The sequence below is a fragment of the Hypanus sabinus genome, chromosome 9 (assembly GCF_030144855.1).
Source record: "Hypanus sabinus isolate sHypSab1 chromosome 9, sHypSab1.hap1, whole genome shotgun sequence".
Taxonomy (NCBI): domain Eukaryota; kingdom Metazoa; phylum Chordata; class Chondrichthyes; order Myliobatiformes; family Dasyatidae; genus Hypanus; species Hypanus sabinus.
In genome coordinates this window covers 122,222,838-122,239,575 of record NC_082714.1, presented here as the reverse complement: position 1 = coordinate 122,239,575, position 16,738 = coordinate 122,222,838, and the positions used below count along the sequence as shown (strand labels likewise).

The 16,738-nt window shown below is 38.3% G+C and overlaps 1 protein-coding gene across 2 annotated transcripts in view; it reads right to left on the bottom strand.

The window, feature by feature from the left end:
* nfatc2a (nuclear factor of activated T cells 2a) overlaps positions 1-16,738 on the bottom strand; it is a 133,207-nt gene that overhangs the window by 51,308 nt on the left and 65,161 nt on the right. For both annotated transcript variants that reach the window (XM_059980486.1, XM_059980487.1), the window contains exons 7-9: positions 11,533-11,588; positions 10,198-10,327; positions 5,514-6,362 (exon numbers count right to left, since the gene is read on the bottom strand). In XM_059980486.1, coding sequence (XP_059836469.1) covers positions 5,514-6,362; positions 10,198-10,327; positions 11,533-11,588 — 1,035 coding nt within the window. The remainder of the gene's footprint in view (positions 1-5,513; positions 6,363-10,197; positions 10,328-11,532; positions 11,589-16,738) is intronic.

Sequence of the window (16,738 nt, the reverse complement as noted above, 5' to 3'; positions counted from 1 at the left end):
AGGCAGCACATTCCAGGCACCCACAAGTATCTGCATGTAAAACTTTCTTGCACAGCTCCCAACTTACCCTCTCTCACCTTATACATATGCCCTATAGTATTAGCCATTGCAATCCTGGGAAAAGGATACTGGCTGATTATTATCTGCCTCTTACTAATTTATAAATGTCAATCACCTCTCCCCTCTGCTTCGACCTCTCCAGAAAAAGCAACGTTTTACTGCGGTGGTCACACCTAAAGTACCGACTTCAGATGGAAGGGTGGCTTTCAGAATATTTAAGGGCAATAGACAGTCAGTGCAGGATCCACACCACCCAAGGCAATTCACCTCAACAAGTTTACCCTTTTGGGTACTGCTAGGGGGTGGGGAGAGTGATCTATCAGTGCTTAGTCTGTGGAACTGTGGCTGGCTCTTAGTGGGGAAGGTTAAAATCAGGCAATAGTCAATAGTGGTAGGTGACTCAATAGTTAGTGGGACAGACGGAAGACGTTGTGATCATGAAAGAGATACCAGAATGGCGTGTGGTCTTCCAACTGTTAAAGTTGAAGATGTTTCAGAGCAATTGCAGAGTATTCTTTGAGGAGGATGAGTAGCCAGAGGTTGTGCTGCATATAGGCATCGAGATTTTGGTAGAAAGGGAATAAGTGGTCCTGTGCAGTTACTATAGGAAAGCTGAAAAGTAGGACCTTGAAGGTGAGAAATCTTTGGATTACTCCAGTGCCACATCCTAGTTAGGGCAGGAATTGAAAGATAGACCAGATAAATAAATGGCTGAGGAACAGGTGCAGGAATTTTTGGTTTTTGGATCATTGGTACCTCTTCTGGGGCAGGGGTGACCTGTACAAGAGGAATGGTTTGCACCCTAACTGACAAGGAACCTATATCCTGGGTGGGAGCTTCCCTAATGCTGCTTAGGAGGGTTTTAGGTTAGCTTGGCAAGGGAGCACTAGATCAGAAAATGGAGGGATTAAGAGGAAGATAAATATCATGACCAGTAAAACCAGGCAGAAGCAAGGTCATAAACATGCGATAGATATGTGTATTTTAAAGCTAAGAGTATTATGGGTAAGGGTGATGAATTTGGTCAGCCGGGTGAACTTGCAGTGGGAGAACAGTTAGGGAATCATGACTACAACTCCTAAATCTTAAGATAGATCTGGATAAGGATAAGGAAGGACCTTGTAGGAGAGAATTAAATTGGAGCAAGTCATGTTATGCAAGTACTAGGCAGTAACTAGGGAGAGTTAATTTGGGACAGCTATTTCTGGGCAAGTCCACATCTGACGTGTGGAGCTTGTTTAAAGACCAACTGCACAGAGTACAGGACGGGTATGTTCCAATAAGAAGGAACGACACAGACAGCAATGTAATTGAACCTTGGATGTCAAGAGAGGTGGTGTATTTAGTCAAGAAGGAAAACAAAATGCATGTAAGGTTTGGGAAGGCAATATTAAACAGAGCCCATGTGGATTATAAACAAGCCAGAAATAAGCTCAAAAATAGAATTAAGAAAGGCAGGAGAGGGCACGTCAAGTTCTTGCCAAGTGGGATTAGAGAGAATCCCATGGCATTTTACACATATATCAAGAGCAAGAGGATAGATAGGAATTGGGTAGGTCCACTTATGGATAAAGATTGAACATGTGTTTGGAGGCAGAGGAAGTGGATGAGGTCCAAAATGAGTACTTTGCATAATAATTTACCAATGAGAAGGATGTGGAGGATAAGTGCTGTACTGTTCTATGTTTTATGTTCAATTTTAGCCTAAGTTTGTCCAACCTCACCTCATAGTACATGCCCTCTTATCCAGGCAGCATCCTAGTAAACCTTTTCTGCACCCTCTCCAAAGCCTCCACATACTTCTTGTAATAATAATAGGTAACAAATATCCATTATTAACACTAGAATTTTTAAACTGCCTATTTTTATTTGTTCCTTCCGGTCGGATCACAGATGAGTGCCTCAGACTGCTTTTCTTTGTTTTTCATAATGATTAATCTAAAAAGGAAAATTGAAAAGCAAGAAAAATACAGAAGTGGTATTCTGAAATATAACTAGAAAATGCTGGATGTTTTTAGCAGTTCTGATGAAAAATCAACAACCTGAAAAATTAACTGTGCTTCTCTTTCCTTCGATGCTGCTTGACCTTAAAGCATTTCATCGTTTTGTTTTTTGTTTTTATTTTAATCTAGAATTTGCTTACAACTGAAGAAATGGTTTGATAGTTATTTTGAAGTCAATAGTTGCATAACATACTGTATATCTACTGTCAATTTCACATATTACACTGATAGGATGCTTTGGAAATTCTTCCCCATTGATTCCCCTCCATTGGACATTTTGTTGGTACTACTACAGTCTCGTGGTTCCATTTCTAACTACGTAATTGTGCCTGAAGCATTTTTTAATAATGGAGCCCCTTCTGGCACCTGTACTATTGTATTTGGACATTCCCTTGCCCATCTCCTCTGCCATATTGTCACTTGTTGTATATTAGTATCATCACTTATATAGTCTAATCTGATAAAATCCAGCTGTTCTCTCTTGACACTTTCTCTGCTCCTTTTATTATATTCAATGGCATTAAGTCCCGGCTAAACTGCAACTTCCTCCAGCTAAATCATAGTAATATCAAAGCCATTGTATTTTCCCTCTCTACTCCACAACTAATTGAACTTCCCTTCCAGGACACTGCTTCAAGCTGGCTAATGCTGATTGTAACCTCAGTGACTTAATCAGAGATAACTTTCAGACCCAGTTCATGATCTTCACTATGTCTGCTTCCTTCCTCTCTCGCCTCCACGTTAGTCCCATCCACCACTGAAATTCTCATCCATGCTTTTGTCACCACCACGCCGACTGAGTCCAGTGTTGTTTTTTGTCAGTCCAACATCTTGCATTTTATATCGGTGTTTGTCAATCTTCTCTGCTTGGTCATATTTACTAACGTAGAGCCAGTCCAAAGTTGTGCAGTTTTTTATTGAAGCAGATTACACAACATAGAAGAGTTAAAATTGCATCTGAGAGCTCTTTTGTTATCCTGTGATTGGATGAGTCATTTGGAGCACAAAAGGGCTTAACTCAGTGTAAGTATACAGCGTGTATCCTGGTTTCACTTGAATACAACTGGAAAAGTAGGCCAACTAAATCAAGGAAGGTTAATTCTCCTGAGTATAGTTCAGTCCTTTCAGCAAACAATACACCATGAGAGGAGCAGAAGGGAACACGACAGTTACTTGATGTTTCCATTGATCAGATTACTTCCTGACGATGATTCAAACAACGGTCTTCGTATCAATGGTAGCTGGAGCTCAAGGAAAGGTTCCAATGCCTTTAGTAGATAAGGGTTATGTGACAATTCACAACGAAAAATTAGTAAGAAAGTGAAAAGCAGCTTAACAATAAATTGACTGGAGGTGTGCAAATTATGTGCAAACAGAACTTGCTGCTATGCCAAATTCAACCAACATTTTAACTAGTCTAGCTTGGCACAAGCAAAACCAGGGCATAGATTGAATGCCCTATTTTCACCCGAGCAAACAAGACTAATATAAAAGAGAAATAAATGCGAAGTACCTGTGCATCACTCCAGTTAGGTTGTTATTGTATGGAGAGTCTATTAAATGGAGACTAGAGTCTGAATAGACTGAGAAATGCTGAGAATGGAGGAATTCAGCCAAAAGTACTTGGGATGAATCCAATAAGAAGCAAGTTAAATCCAGTATGGTTTTTTTTTGCCAGTAACCAACCTAACTCATCAAATGATTCCTTGGTTGAGATATTGCAATTTTCAGAAAAGTGTAGCATGTAGGAATTGTGACAGCTAAATGGCTTCCAGGAATCTGGGAATTAAAAAGCTCTCTATTATTCTTGGTGAGCATGTTTGTTGAGGATAAAGGTGCCTGGCTCCGGCTGACCACATGAAAGGCTCATCTGCTTGCAATTCTAAGTCAGCTTTGCACTAACATTTTGCTAAATAATGTAAATAAGATTTTATACTTTACTGTATCTGGAAGTTATATAATCATCTAAGGTTTCATAACCACACCCAATATTGTCCTCACCTGACAGCTACACAAAAGCACAGGAATAAAAAATAGATGGGACTTCAACTGATAATATTCTATACGTCAGAAGTTTAGGCACTTTGAGGGAATGCATTGTTCAAACTTAACACTTTGTAAATGATAAACTAACACAATAGAGCTTTCTTGTTATTCTCAACTACTTATAAGACAGCAAATCTAGCACGGAGAATCTTTTACGTTTCTAAAACTTTCCAGCAGAAGTTTTTGCCTTGAATGATTTTTTTTCTTTTATCTTTGAACTGTGTTATAAGCAAACCTTCCAATGTTTATATTTCATGTTTTCAGATTCTTTCATATGAGCTTCATGTACCTAATAAAACTGAATGTGTTTATGTATTTTAGTTAGTATTATCAAAGACTGAACACACACATCAGTTAAAAATATAATGCCTAAATGGCTAGACATAACACTGTTTTAGAACACAAGCCCCAGATTGATGAATTTATACAAATGCCAATTGCGGGGACTCAAAGAAGGATACTTAGAGTGAGCACAACTGATTATATTCTTTCAGTGCCACATATGGGAAGCTATATTAGGTTCTACCAGCAAGGGCTTAGCTGAGATCATAATCACCTACCACTGAATATTTCACACATGCTGGCAGTTTACTCAATGGTGTAGTTCAAAATAATTCTCCAGTTAATTTCATTTGAATTGGAAAGGTCAGGGTAAAATAACAAAACAACCAACTGTTTACTTACCTTCAAGCTTCTCAATACAGTTGTGTAAAGTCACAAATTAGTTTGTGGATATTGTAAATATAGATAAGGCACAACTCATTAAAAGGCAAGCACGGCTCTAAGGTAGGACTGACATATTTTATGCTATGAACATTGCACTACCATGACAAAAAAGGTAATATTTTGCTCTGAAAATTTCAGCCTCCGTAATTAAGTTCTGAATCTAACTGTGGCAAACTTTTTTGGTAGCTTTTTTTTCTCATTTCAAAATTAAGTCATTTTAAGCAGTCTTATTCAGTTCAAGTGAGAAGGTGTCGCAATGAAGGGGGAAAATATTATATATTCATGTTAGAAATGTTTCAAATATAAGGAAAGCTGATCTGGAAATTTAAATATAACCAAGCAGGTTGGAGGAGGCATCATCCTGTGATTAAGACATAAGCTACATTTCAGAAATGTGTAGTGAGCATTTTGCCTCACACTTAATCTTTTCACATCTTTGCTGAAAGCTGACAATTACCAAAAAAGACTGCAGAGATGGACTCAGTTTCCTAGCCTGGTAATACTGATATCACTCATCTTTACTGAGAATAAAATACTTGAACAGAATCTGTCTTCATCAAGGTACTTAAAGAATATTATTTATACTTTTATTATTATTAACTCTAGGGGTGGGTGATGATTTAGACAGGTCACGTCTTTAGTTACATCAATGTCTTTAAAACAAGAACTGGTGCTTACCATCATCCAGGTATGCCTGGTCCAGGTTCTGTGGTTCCTGCTTCACTGTGACTCCAATACTTGTAGTTTCTTTCTCCTGTTGATCCATTATCAATGTTGCAAGCTGACTTGGTGAGGGCCTGTTTTTGGAAGCCTTCTGGATTGTATTGGATGGTTGGTGCTGTTGTTGAATCACAGCAGGATATTGATTTGGACTATTTTTTTGCACATGATGTACTGGCTGTGGTGTAGTGGATCGCACAATAGGCACGTGGGCATCATTCTCTGAATACACTTGTTGCTGGTAATCCTGGTGGCTGTTGTATCTCAAAGGCTGGCTAGTAGGTGAATGATGAATCATTGATGATAATTGCTGATGGGTTGGGGAATGTTGTATCATGGATGACTGATGGCTGGTTGGAGAATTTTGGATCATGGAAGAAGCCTCACGGTTGTTTGGGGAATGATGAATTATCAGAGAAGATTGATTGGTAGGAGATTGGTGCAGCATTGAAGACTGGGCAGGTGACCCAGTATGTACCAACACAGATCTGTGTGCATCTGAAATTACGGGAATTGAAGGCACCATTACAGCAGAGGGTTGATAGCCAAGATGATTTGGACTGCCACCTTTAGATCTCTGATAGACTGCTCCAATTGGATTCTGCTGCTGATATTTAGAATCATGTGGAGAGAATCCAGAACGACAGGAAGTCATGCTCTCCCCAAGACATGAAGTAGGGTTAGTGACCATAACAGGGGTCATGACCTGCTGTGTATAATAAAATGGAGACATGGTTCCATGATGTACAGCACTGCAGAATATGGCACCCTTACACTCATCAATAGGTTCTGTTTTAATGACAGGCACTGAAAAAAATACACAAGAAACATAGTTAGCCTTGATATCATTAACATACTTAGCTTCCAAACAATCAGTAGTCTACAACATTCACTTAATATTTGGTTTCTCAAAACCAAAATATTTGCTTACATTCATCTATATCGGGCAGCAGAACTGAGTGAAGTTGCCATTACTAGAGAGAAGGTGCTTGGGAAATTGTAAAGTCTGAAGTTAGATGAGTCAGCTGGACCACATGGTCGAAGCCCCAGGGTTCTGAAGGTAGTGGCTGAAGAGACTGTGGTGGCATGAGTAACGATCTTTCAAGAATCAATTGATTGTAGCATGGAGGACTGGAAAATTGCAAATGTCACTCCACTTTTCAGGAAGAGAGAGAGGCAGAAGTAAGGAAATGATAGACCAGTTTGTCTGACCTCAGTGGTTCGGAAGATGTTGGAGTTGTTTGTTAAGGATGTGGTTTCAGAGTACTTGGTAACATATGACATAATAGGCAAAGGTCGGCATGGCTTCTTCAAGGGAAAAAACTTAACTGACAAATCTGTTGGAATTATTTGAAGAAGTAACAAGCAGGATAGGCAAAAAAAGAATCTGATGTGTACTTGCATTTTCAGGAGGCCTTTGACACAGTGCAACATGTGAGGCTGTTAGACAAACTAAGAGCCCATGGTATTACAGTAAAGAAACTAGCATGGGTAGAGCATTAGCTGATTGGCTGGAGACAAAGAGTGAGAATAAAGGGAGTTTTTTCTGGTTGACTGCTCCTGACCATTGGTGTTCCACAGGGGTCTGTGTTGGGACTGCTTCTTTTTACTTTCTACGTCAATGATTTGGATGAAGGAATTAATGGCTTTGTGGCCAAGTCTGTGGATGATATGAAGGTAGGTGGAAGGACATATAGTGTTGAGGAAACAGAGGTTACAGAAGGACTTAGACAGATCAGAGGAATGGGCAATGAATTGGCAGATGGAACCAGGTTTTGGAAAGTGTGTGGTCGTGCACTTTGGTAGAAGAAATAAACTATTCTCTGAATGGAGAGAAAATTCAAAAATCTGAGGTGAAATACTAATTTGTAGTTTGAGTCAGTGGTGAGTAAGGCAAATACAATGTTAGCATTCATTTCAAGAGGACTAGAATATAAAAGTAAGTATATAATGTTGAGGCTTTATAAAGCATTGGTGAAGCCCCACTTGGAGCAGTTTTGGGCCCCTTTATCTTGGAAAGGATTGCTTACATTGGAGAGGGTTCCATAGACGTTCACAAAAATAATTCTGGGATGGAAAGGCTTATCACACAAGGAGCGTTTGATGGCTCTGGGCCTGTACTCAGTGGCATTCAGAAGAATGAGTGGTGTCCTCATTAAAACCCATTAAATGTTGAAAAGCTTCAACAGAGTGGATGTGGAGAGAATGTTTCCTATGGTGGGGGAGTCTAAGAACAGTGGACACAGCCTCAGAATAGAGGGACACGCAATATGAGTGGAGATGGGGAGGAATTTCTTTAGCCAGAAAGTGGTGAATCTGTGTAATTTGTTGCTACAGATGGCTGTGGAGATCAAATCATTGGGTATATTTAAGGCAGATTCTTAATTAGTCTGGGCATGAAGGGATACAGGGTTAATGTACGTGATTGGGGCTGAGAAGGAAATGGATCAGTCATGATGAAATGATGGAGCAGACTCAATGGGCCAAATAGCCTAATTCTGCTCCTATATCTTATGGTCCTATATGGATAAGTGTGTAAAAGGCAAAGGAGACAAGGAGAAAGAATAAACATGAGGGGAGGAGATGACTTTCATGGTACCTGATGGTCATTTGTGGTTTTAATTTGGAACCAGAAAGAACAACCCTTCATTTCCAGCCTCCATGTTCAGCTACACATTTCTTTTATAATTTCCTTTTATGCTGGACATATGCAGTGTTTTTGTCTTGAATCACTACATGGAAGACCAGTTTCCAGATAACAGCTGGCCAAGTTCTGCCTCTGGTCAGGACAACCCAGCTGTGCATCAGGTCACTTACACAGGTCATCTGCTTTTTTTTTCCAACTGGAAGTATACTTGCGTCTGCTATGAATATAATCCCAAGCACTTTTATCTTTAATTACACTAATATTGGAGGCAGTGTATTTTACTTATGATATGATGATGAAATAGTTATTTCCCCATCGTGCTTACTGTCTGTAACATGGGAAAACAGTTTTCAATTTATAAAACAAGAGGTTTCACCTAAAGTATTAAGAGATTAATTTGTCATGTGCATATATTACTTCCAAGTTTAGAATACTCCTTTTTCATGATCAGTGAAAAGTAATAATACAATCCTTTCTTTAAGAACTCTCAGATTCAGACTGTAGGATTAAATAATGGATATTTGGTTTTGGCGATAAAAATTCTGTGATCATCCAGTGGGAGTATACTGGTGGAAGGAACACACCAGTTCACAGCCACCCACCCACCCAGGTATCTCATCAGACATCTCTTGCCCCACCAGTCAGAATCCACAGAACCAGACTGGAAACAAGTTCATCCTCATTCCTGAGATACAGTCCAAGTATTAAATTCCTCTCAAGTATGCAAGTATCATAAAATCTATAGCTAACTGTGCTTAGCTTCAAACTGCACAGTCCTGGTCACTTCCATAAATGATCTTTTGGTTACTTTGGCATTCTCGTGTACTTTCTTTTCTGCAAAGAAGTCTGGGATAAGAAGTTGGAAGTCAGTAGGTTGCCTTGGGTTCTGGTTTTTTTCTGCCCTCTGTAGAAACCTTTTCATAGTTTTAAATAGTAGTACTGGATTGCAATATAAGAACTCACATAATATATTTTACTCTCAGCTTTGTTATTTATTAAAAGGCAAGAACAGAAATGTATAATGCTGATGATGCATAATGTATGTACAGTTGTATGACAAAATGTTAACCAGTTGTGGTGTTGAGCTACTAGTCTGTATTCTGTATTCAGCTATAGTAGAAATGTCTGTATAAATGCAGTATCCCTGTTGTAATGTCTGTATAAAAGTATTCTTCTGCTTCTTGTAGTATTTCTAACAATGTGAACAAAAAGCCTCACTTTCTTTAAATGTTCCAACCATTTCAAAAGTTCAACTTCCAAAGTTCAAAGTAAATTTAATATCAAAGTACACATATGTCACCCCAAGGTTCATTTTATTGTGGGCATACTCAATAAATCCATAACAGAATAATAATAACCGTAATAGAATCAATGAAAGACTGCACCAACTTGAACATTCAACAACTGTACAAATACAAAAAGAAGTAATAATAATAAATAATAAGCAATAAATAATGAGGACATAAGATGAAAAGTCGTTGAAAGTGAGCCACTTGAGAACATCTTCAGTAATAGGGCAAGTGACATTGAGTGAAGTTATCAGTATGTCTCCAATTCATTCACTAAGATACTGGAGGGTAGCCAGTTAATTGAATGAACAAACAAAGGCCACTTTGTTTATAAAAGAAATTACTTTGCACAATGTAGTATTTCCCTTAAGCGTGGCTATTTCCTTCAGGCAGGCACCTCTCTACAGAGGTGGACAGTTTTTGGAAAATTCTATTCTAAACATTTACCACATGCTAAATTCTTAAAATGGTACATCCCAGTATTATATTAGTCACATATGCTACAGTATTGAGTTGTCCTGATGCACATTATTGCTGTTTTATAAACCGACAAGGGGATTATTTTCCTTTTTGTCCAGTGGAAGCCAGAAAGGCTTCCTATTTCACCCAACCGATTTAATGCTGATTGAAATTAAGTATTATTATGGGTTGCTATGCACGAAACTTTATGGAATAGATGTCCACAGACATCCTCCAAGTTATTTACCTGTTGGAAGATATGTAAATATTTGTGGTTGGCTTCTCTTCCTTTTCCCGTTAACAACACAGAAGGTTACTTTGGCTGGTGTGCGAATATGCTGGTTCCGATAACGTGGAATTTCAACAAAGAGCAAATTCTAAACAGAAAGAAACACAAAATAAAAATATTGTGATTATGTGGTGCCTTTCTCACATATCCCTGTGGCATTATGGAACTGCAAAAGACAACAATTAGAGTTATGTTTTAAAACATCGAACATAGAAATCTACAGCATATTATAGGCCCTTCAGCCCACAATATTGTGCTGACCATGTGACCTGCTCTAAAAACTCCTTAAAATTACCCTACCTCTATTTTTCTAAGTTCCAGGTACCTACCTGAGAGTCTCTTAAAAGACCCTGTTATATCTGCCTCCACAACTGTTGTTGGCAGTGCATTCCACGCACCCACCACTCTCTGTGTGAAAAACTTACCCCTGACAGACCCTCTGAACCTAAGCCTTAGGCTATCCACGCGATCAATGCCTCTCATCATCTTATATCATGTCACTTCTCATCTTCTCATCTATCGTCACTCCAAGGAGGAAAAGCCAAACTCACTCAACCTATTCTCATAAGGCACACTTTCCAATCTAGGCAACATCTTTGTAAGTCTCCCTCTGCACTCTTTCTGTAGTATCCATATCCTTCCCATAGTGAGGTGACCAGAACTGAATGTTTTATTGCATCTCTCAGCTGCCACATTTTTAGCAGATTCTTTCCATAGAGTGAAGTCAATGAATCAGAAAGGTGGAAGCTGAGTCGATAATCCTTACACATCCATCTAATATTGGGGACAAAGTGATTTGATTTCTTGGGATTTAGAAGTCAGAACATCAGATTCATGCACTTTATTCTCATTATCACTGAATTGATAAGGTTGTGAGACTGATGTTCCACCATCTTAAGAATTGATAGTGTAAGTGTTCAAGAAGATTGAGAAATTTTCTTTATAAAAATTCATAATGCTTAAAAACGCTTAACTTCAAAAAGCATCTGACTCTTAAGCAAGAGAACAATTTTTGGATGGACTAAATTATATTCATATTTTCCTTCATTTTCCACTATAAGAAAGCTTTGTTAATGGTGTAACAGGTGAAGATAAAACAAATTTATTCCATAATAGAATGGGCTAGTGCTTTATCATTTCTGATACTTTTCTTTCAGTTCACGTTTCTCAGCTGCAATTAGCATAACTTAAGCCATCTTTCCACTATTAAAGTTTTCTGGAAAATCTGCAGATGGGGAATCACTCATGAAAAGCACATCTGACTCTAAAGCATGTTTTCATCTTCATACTCACCGACTGGCTTTTGTCTTTATCTACTGTTGCCTCTACCTCCCATATCTGTTGTCCTTCTGAAAGAAATAGTTGAGCACAATTGAGAATGAATAATTACAACAAAAAAAATGTTCATTAAAAATATTACTATTTCTCTATTTCCCCAACTCAACGTCCAGTGCTGTTCTTGGACATCTGGTGACCACATCAAAATGAACTTACGACATATTGTAAAAATGGATTTATGCTTTGACCAGTTGTCTGTGTAACTGATGTCCCCTCTGCACCTTGTGGTGCATTGAGTGGCAATCTTGCCGCTTCTTTAGCATTCTGTCTGTTTTTTGCAATGCCGAATTGCTAGCTTGACGCTCAACCCAGCACTAATGAATAGCGTACAAGGAGCTGGCTGGATTCGAAGCCGGGGCCATTTGTCTAAAATTCCGGTGCTGATGCATCACCAGCCAATAATCAGTGTGATTACATGACTTAAATGCAATTTCATAATATTCCAAGTGTATTAAGTCTGCATAATATATACCTTGCATTCATACAGAAGCTTAGTTCCCATCATTGCCGACCGCTCGCCCAGTTAACCTTAACAGTATCAGTTAATGGGAAGACTAAGTATCAAAATGATAAGCGAAGGAGAATAATGGATTTTTTTACAAAGATAATCTTGTATTTTCCTCCATAGATTCCAGTGATTTAGAAAACATTACACTAGGCTCAAAGCATCAGTGTGTTAAAAAAAAAACTTTGGTGATAACATCCTTCCACATCCTTAGTGCATCTTAACAGTATTATCCAACAGCCTGTACTCATATAATGAAAGTGGCTTGCATAAAGCTCTTTCTAAAAAGGTATGAACACCTAATATTGTCTAAGTTTAATAATATATTTTGCATTTTCATATGGAAGGTCAAAGATGAATGTTGTCCATACAGTATATACTATGCAATACCACCCCAAAATAAATAGTAAATTAATTGCTTAAGATTAATCTCTGCCAAGTCACTTTATAAAAATGATTCTGCACTGAAACAGGCAGAAACTCTACATAAAGGTATCAGCATTATTCAGTGATCTACATCTAATTTGGAATCAGAAGATACTGCTGAGGTTGTACCGCGTGGTAGTATTCTGCATTACTACAGAAACGAAATGAAACTTTGCAAGACTGTCATCACAGTGATCCAAGTGCACTACTAGTGGGACCCACTCTGTTTGATTGATTGAGGGTTGTGTGTAATGGTAGAGGAAAGGACAGATGAAAAATTACATCCAACAATGGCTGAAAGGAGCTATCTGCTCTTATAGGAAAGTGCATTCTAGATATAGTCTAGGAGTTTAGGAAATTGTTTGAAAAATTGATAGGAAGAAGTTCAGACAGATTATCCAGATGTCACATTGCAGGGTCTCATTTAGAATTGGACGGAAGAGAGATTTCATTGGCCCAAATTTTCAGAAAGCTGGTGAAAAGAGGAGGTCAATATTTGGAGCTGGGGAATGAGCTCATGTTTGACCATTGCTGGAGTGGACTTGGAGGTGATTTGAAATGGCAGAACCAAAGCGAAGCAGAGTCAAGGTGTTGGGGTCCAGTCCAGAGGGTGATGGATGACTGGCTGCTTGGCCGACTTAAGCCCCAGGCCAGTTTGGAAATGTCAGGTATGGGCCAAATCGAACTGACAGGGCCCAGGCCCAAGAATGTATTGATGCAGCAGGGCCTGGGTCCTAGAGCAAGGAACGACCTGAGGTTTGACTGATTTAAACATTGGACCAGATTGAAAAGGTCAGGTTGTCAGGAGGTGAGGGACGGTCTAGTATTAGCTCACAGCTTCACGGGGTTTATTCATCTCTGCACTGATCTGAGACTGTGGCCTACAATTAACGAGCTCTTGGATTAGGTTTGGCTGGCTTCGTGGCTGCGTACTCACTTTTGTGAACTTCAGTTCTGAATGTTATCTGCTTACTTTTATTGTTTGCATGATTTGTGTTCTTTCTGCACTTTCAGTGTTTGACAGTCTTTTTTGTAATGGGTATCTTTGTTTAGAGGCTGCCTGTAAGGAGATAAATCTCAAGGTTGTATACAGTATATGTACTTCGAAAATAAATGTATGTTGAACTTTGAAATGCAAGAAATTCAAGCACCTTAACAGCAGCTAAAGTGAAAATATAATCCTTATATTCTCTATCAACACCTCCTGCCCTATTACTTGCACTACTTCCACCTACTTTCTACTTCCTCTCTCCTGCTCTACAAACCTTACATGATACTAAGACCATAAGACATAGGAGCTTTCAGTAAGCCTGTGGTGAACTATGTGCCTGTCTGGACACGCCCCCTTCTGACTGCTCCTGTGGCTCCTCCCACAGGCCCCTGTATAAAGGCGATTCAGGTCTAATCCTCTGCCTCATTCTCCAGGATGTAATATGATGGTCACTCACTGCTGGTTCCTTCTTCAGTCAATAAAAGCCGATATCTTGCCTTACGTCTCAGAGTGAGTTATTGATGGTGCATCAAAGCCATATGACCCATCATGGAATTGCTTGTACGTATTGTACAGATTATTTTCATAGGGATTCTGAACGGACCTGATTTTCCCAATCTAGGTGCATATTAAAATCCCCCATTGTTTATTCCTGAAAGACAGAGATAACTTGCTTTTGCAGATGCGTCCCCTTCTGCAAGTATAAACTCAGTTGTAATTATTGCTTTCCACTTTAGATATTGGAGACAAAATAACATGAGAACTTAAGAAATAGGAGCATGAGAGAGCCATCTGGCCCATTGAGCCTGCTCCTCCATTCAATCAGATCGTGGCTGAACCAGCCAAAAGACCCAATGTTCTGCTGTGTTACACTTAACTGCCTTATCCCATTTCTAGGTAACTATTTAGAGGATATAAACTGTAATTTCTTTGGTGAATAGATTTCTGTACTTTTAATCTCTAAGAAAGGTTACCTCAATTTACAATACATTCTGGCACTTGGCTGAAATAGAAAGCCAAGTCTTTCTGAAGCAACACATCAATTATTGAAATATTGCATTGAAGTTAGTTCTAACCCTTTTTATAAAAAGATGACTCATTTCAAATTATACACAACATGCTGTATATTTTAAGAAACTGCAATTAATTGAGCAGTTTGGGATTTTTGGAAATGCAACGCTTGATTTATTATTTGGCTACAAACAATTTTATTTAACGAGTACCAAACTCTGAGTGCAACCATTCAACGTTCAAATGAAATCTCTATTTTTATGTTCCTATTTGGGAAGTCTCCAAGCACAAGGCTGATCTTGTGAACCTCCTCGTGTATCTCGCAGCCATGTGGGTGGTTGCAGGCCCACCCCGCTAAGTTCAGCATTTGTAGCATGTAATTTTGTGGGGCAAAATGAGGCTGAAACAAGGATAAACACAAGCCTTATTAACATTGTTTAACTATGAAAACTAAGTCCATGTTCCACATTAATCTCACCCCTATAAAATGAGCACATTAGATGCCCTCTGATCTAGACTACTTGAGTAGACTGCTTATAAGCACACCACAGTTTCAGCTGTTCACTGAAAGTACTTGCAGTTGCAGTATGCTCCATATATTATTTGGTTTTGCTTTGCAGTCTACCACATTTTTGTTATTACCCTCTTCATTAACTTTTATCTTAATTCTTTACTGTTACTGAGATTAAAATCAATTGCTTAGACAAGGGTGAGAGTTGCAAAGAGCGTCAGCACAATGCAGCTCATAGAGGTTTACAGCATCGAAGGCCAGTCAGTAATAATTTGTGCACTAGCTCTTTCATGCAGCCGTTCAGATACACGCTTTAGTCTTCTTTCCTTTCCTCTTCACCTTTTTTATGTTCAAGAGTGTTTTCAATATCCCCATTAAAAGGCAATGTCTTCTCTATTAGCTAGTTTTAATTATTAAATATTCTAAGAACTTTCCATTAAATTAAATTTTTCTCTCTCCCTTGCCTCATTCAATCATTATTAATTTTAAATTGGTGACTACCCCTCAACATGGATTCCTCAATCATCAGAAATACAATTTTCCCAAACTACTCAACTTAATCTTTTTCCATTTTTTCCATCCAAATCATGTCAATTTTTAGCGTTGTGCCAGAGAAGCAATGTTTTGGATCTAATTCCTAGTCAAGGCTGCTAAGAACCCCAGGTCTGGAATCTATTACCACTGTCATTCTACTATCCTTATAGTTTACAGTTTTCTTCACTGGGCATAGGTAATGCCTCCAAAATGTCTTTTGTTAGTTTAGACATATTCCAATGAAAATGCAGTAGCCATGTTGCACAAGTATCATACTCCAATGATTTTTTTTTTAATTTTCTTGCATAAAGCTATGGTTTCTTGATCAGGAAGCTATCTGATACTCTCTACTGGCAATTATCCTTCAATTGGTACAAAGCCAAAAATTAGTAAAATCACTGCATGCAACTTGTTGGAAAAATACTTTAGATGATCTGCTTATTTTAAATCAGTGCAACACGTATCTTACTTCGCATCTGTGGAACACATTCAGTACATTTGCCTCATTAGATTTATAAACACTTAATTAAGCGCGATGAATATTTGAAAAGAACAAAATAATAAGAATGTAATACAAATAATACAATGTAAACGTTATTAATTAAAAGATAAAGTTTCACTAAGACATGTCCTCTCTCATTATCCTTTTATCTCGAAATGCAGCATATCAAAGAAAGATGCTACTTAGTTTCCTGTAAAAATAACTAATTAAAATAATTAATTCAGTTCATTTCAGCCTAGATTGTAACAGATGAATACCTGGATAAGGCTGGTTACCTGACTCAAACACAACTTTATTAAATGAGTTTGGTTTCAGTAAAGAGGGTATGAGAAAAGTATTTAGTACTTCCTAATCACCAGAAGAATTGCTGTCTCCCTTTAATCATCTTCTAAACCAGGGCTTCCGAACCTTTTTTATGCCAAGGACAAATACCATTATGCAAGGGATCCGTAGATCCCAGGTTGGGAGCCCCTGCTCTAAACTGTGCAAGGCATTTTACCCTGAGACTGTTCAATGCTGATAATGGGTAATAAGAATTACTACTCTCAAGCACTGGTGTCTTTGAAAGTGATAAAACAAGAAAATAATTGAAAGGTAAATGAAAATTTATTAGGAACAAGTGAAGCTTCTGAAAAAATACATATGGCATTATACAAGTAAAATTGCCATTAATGTAGACTG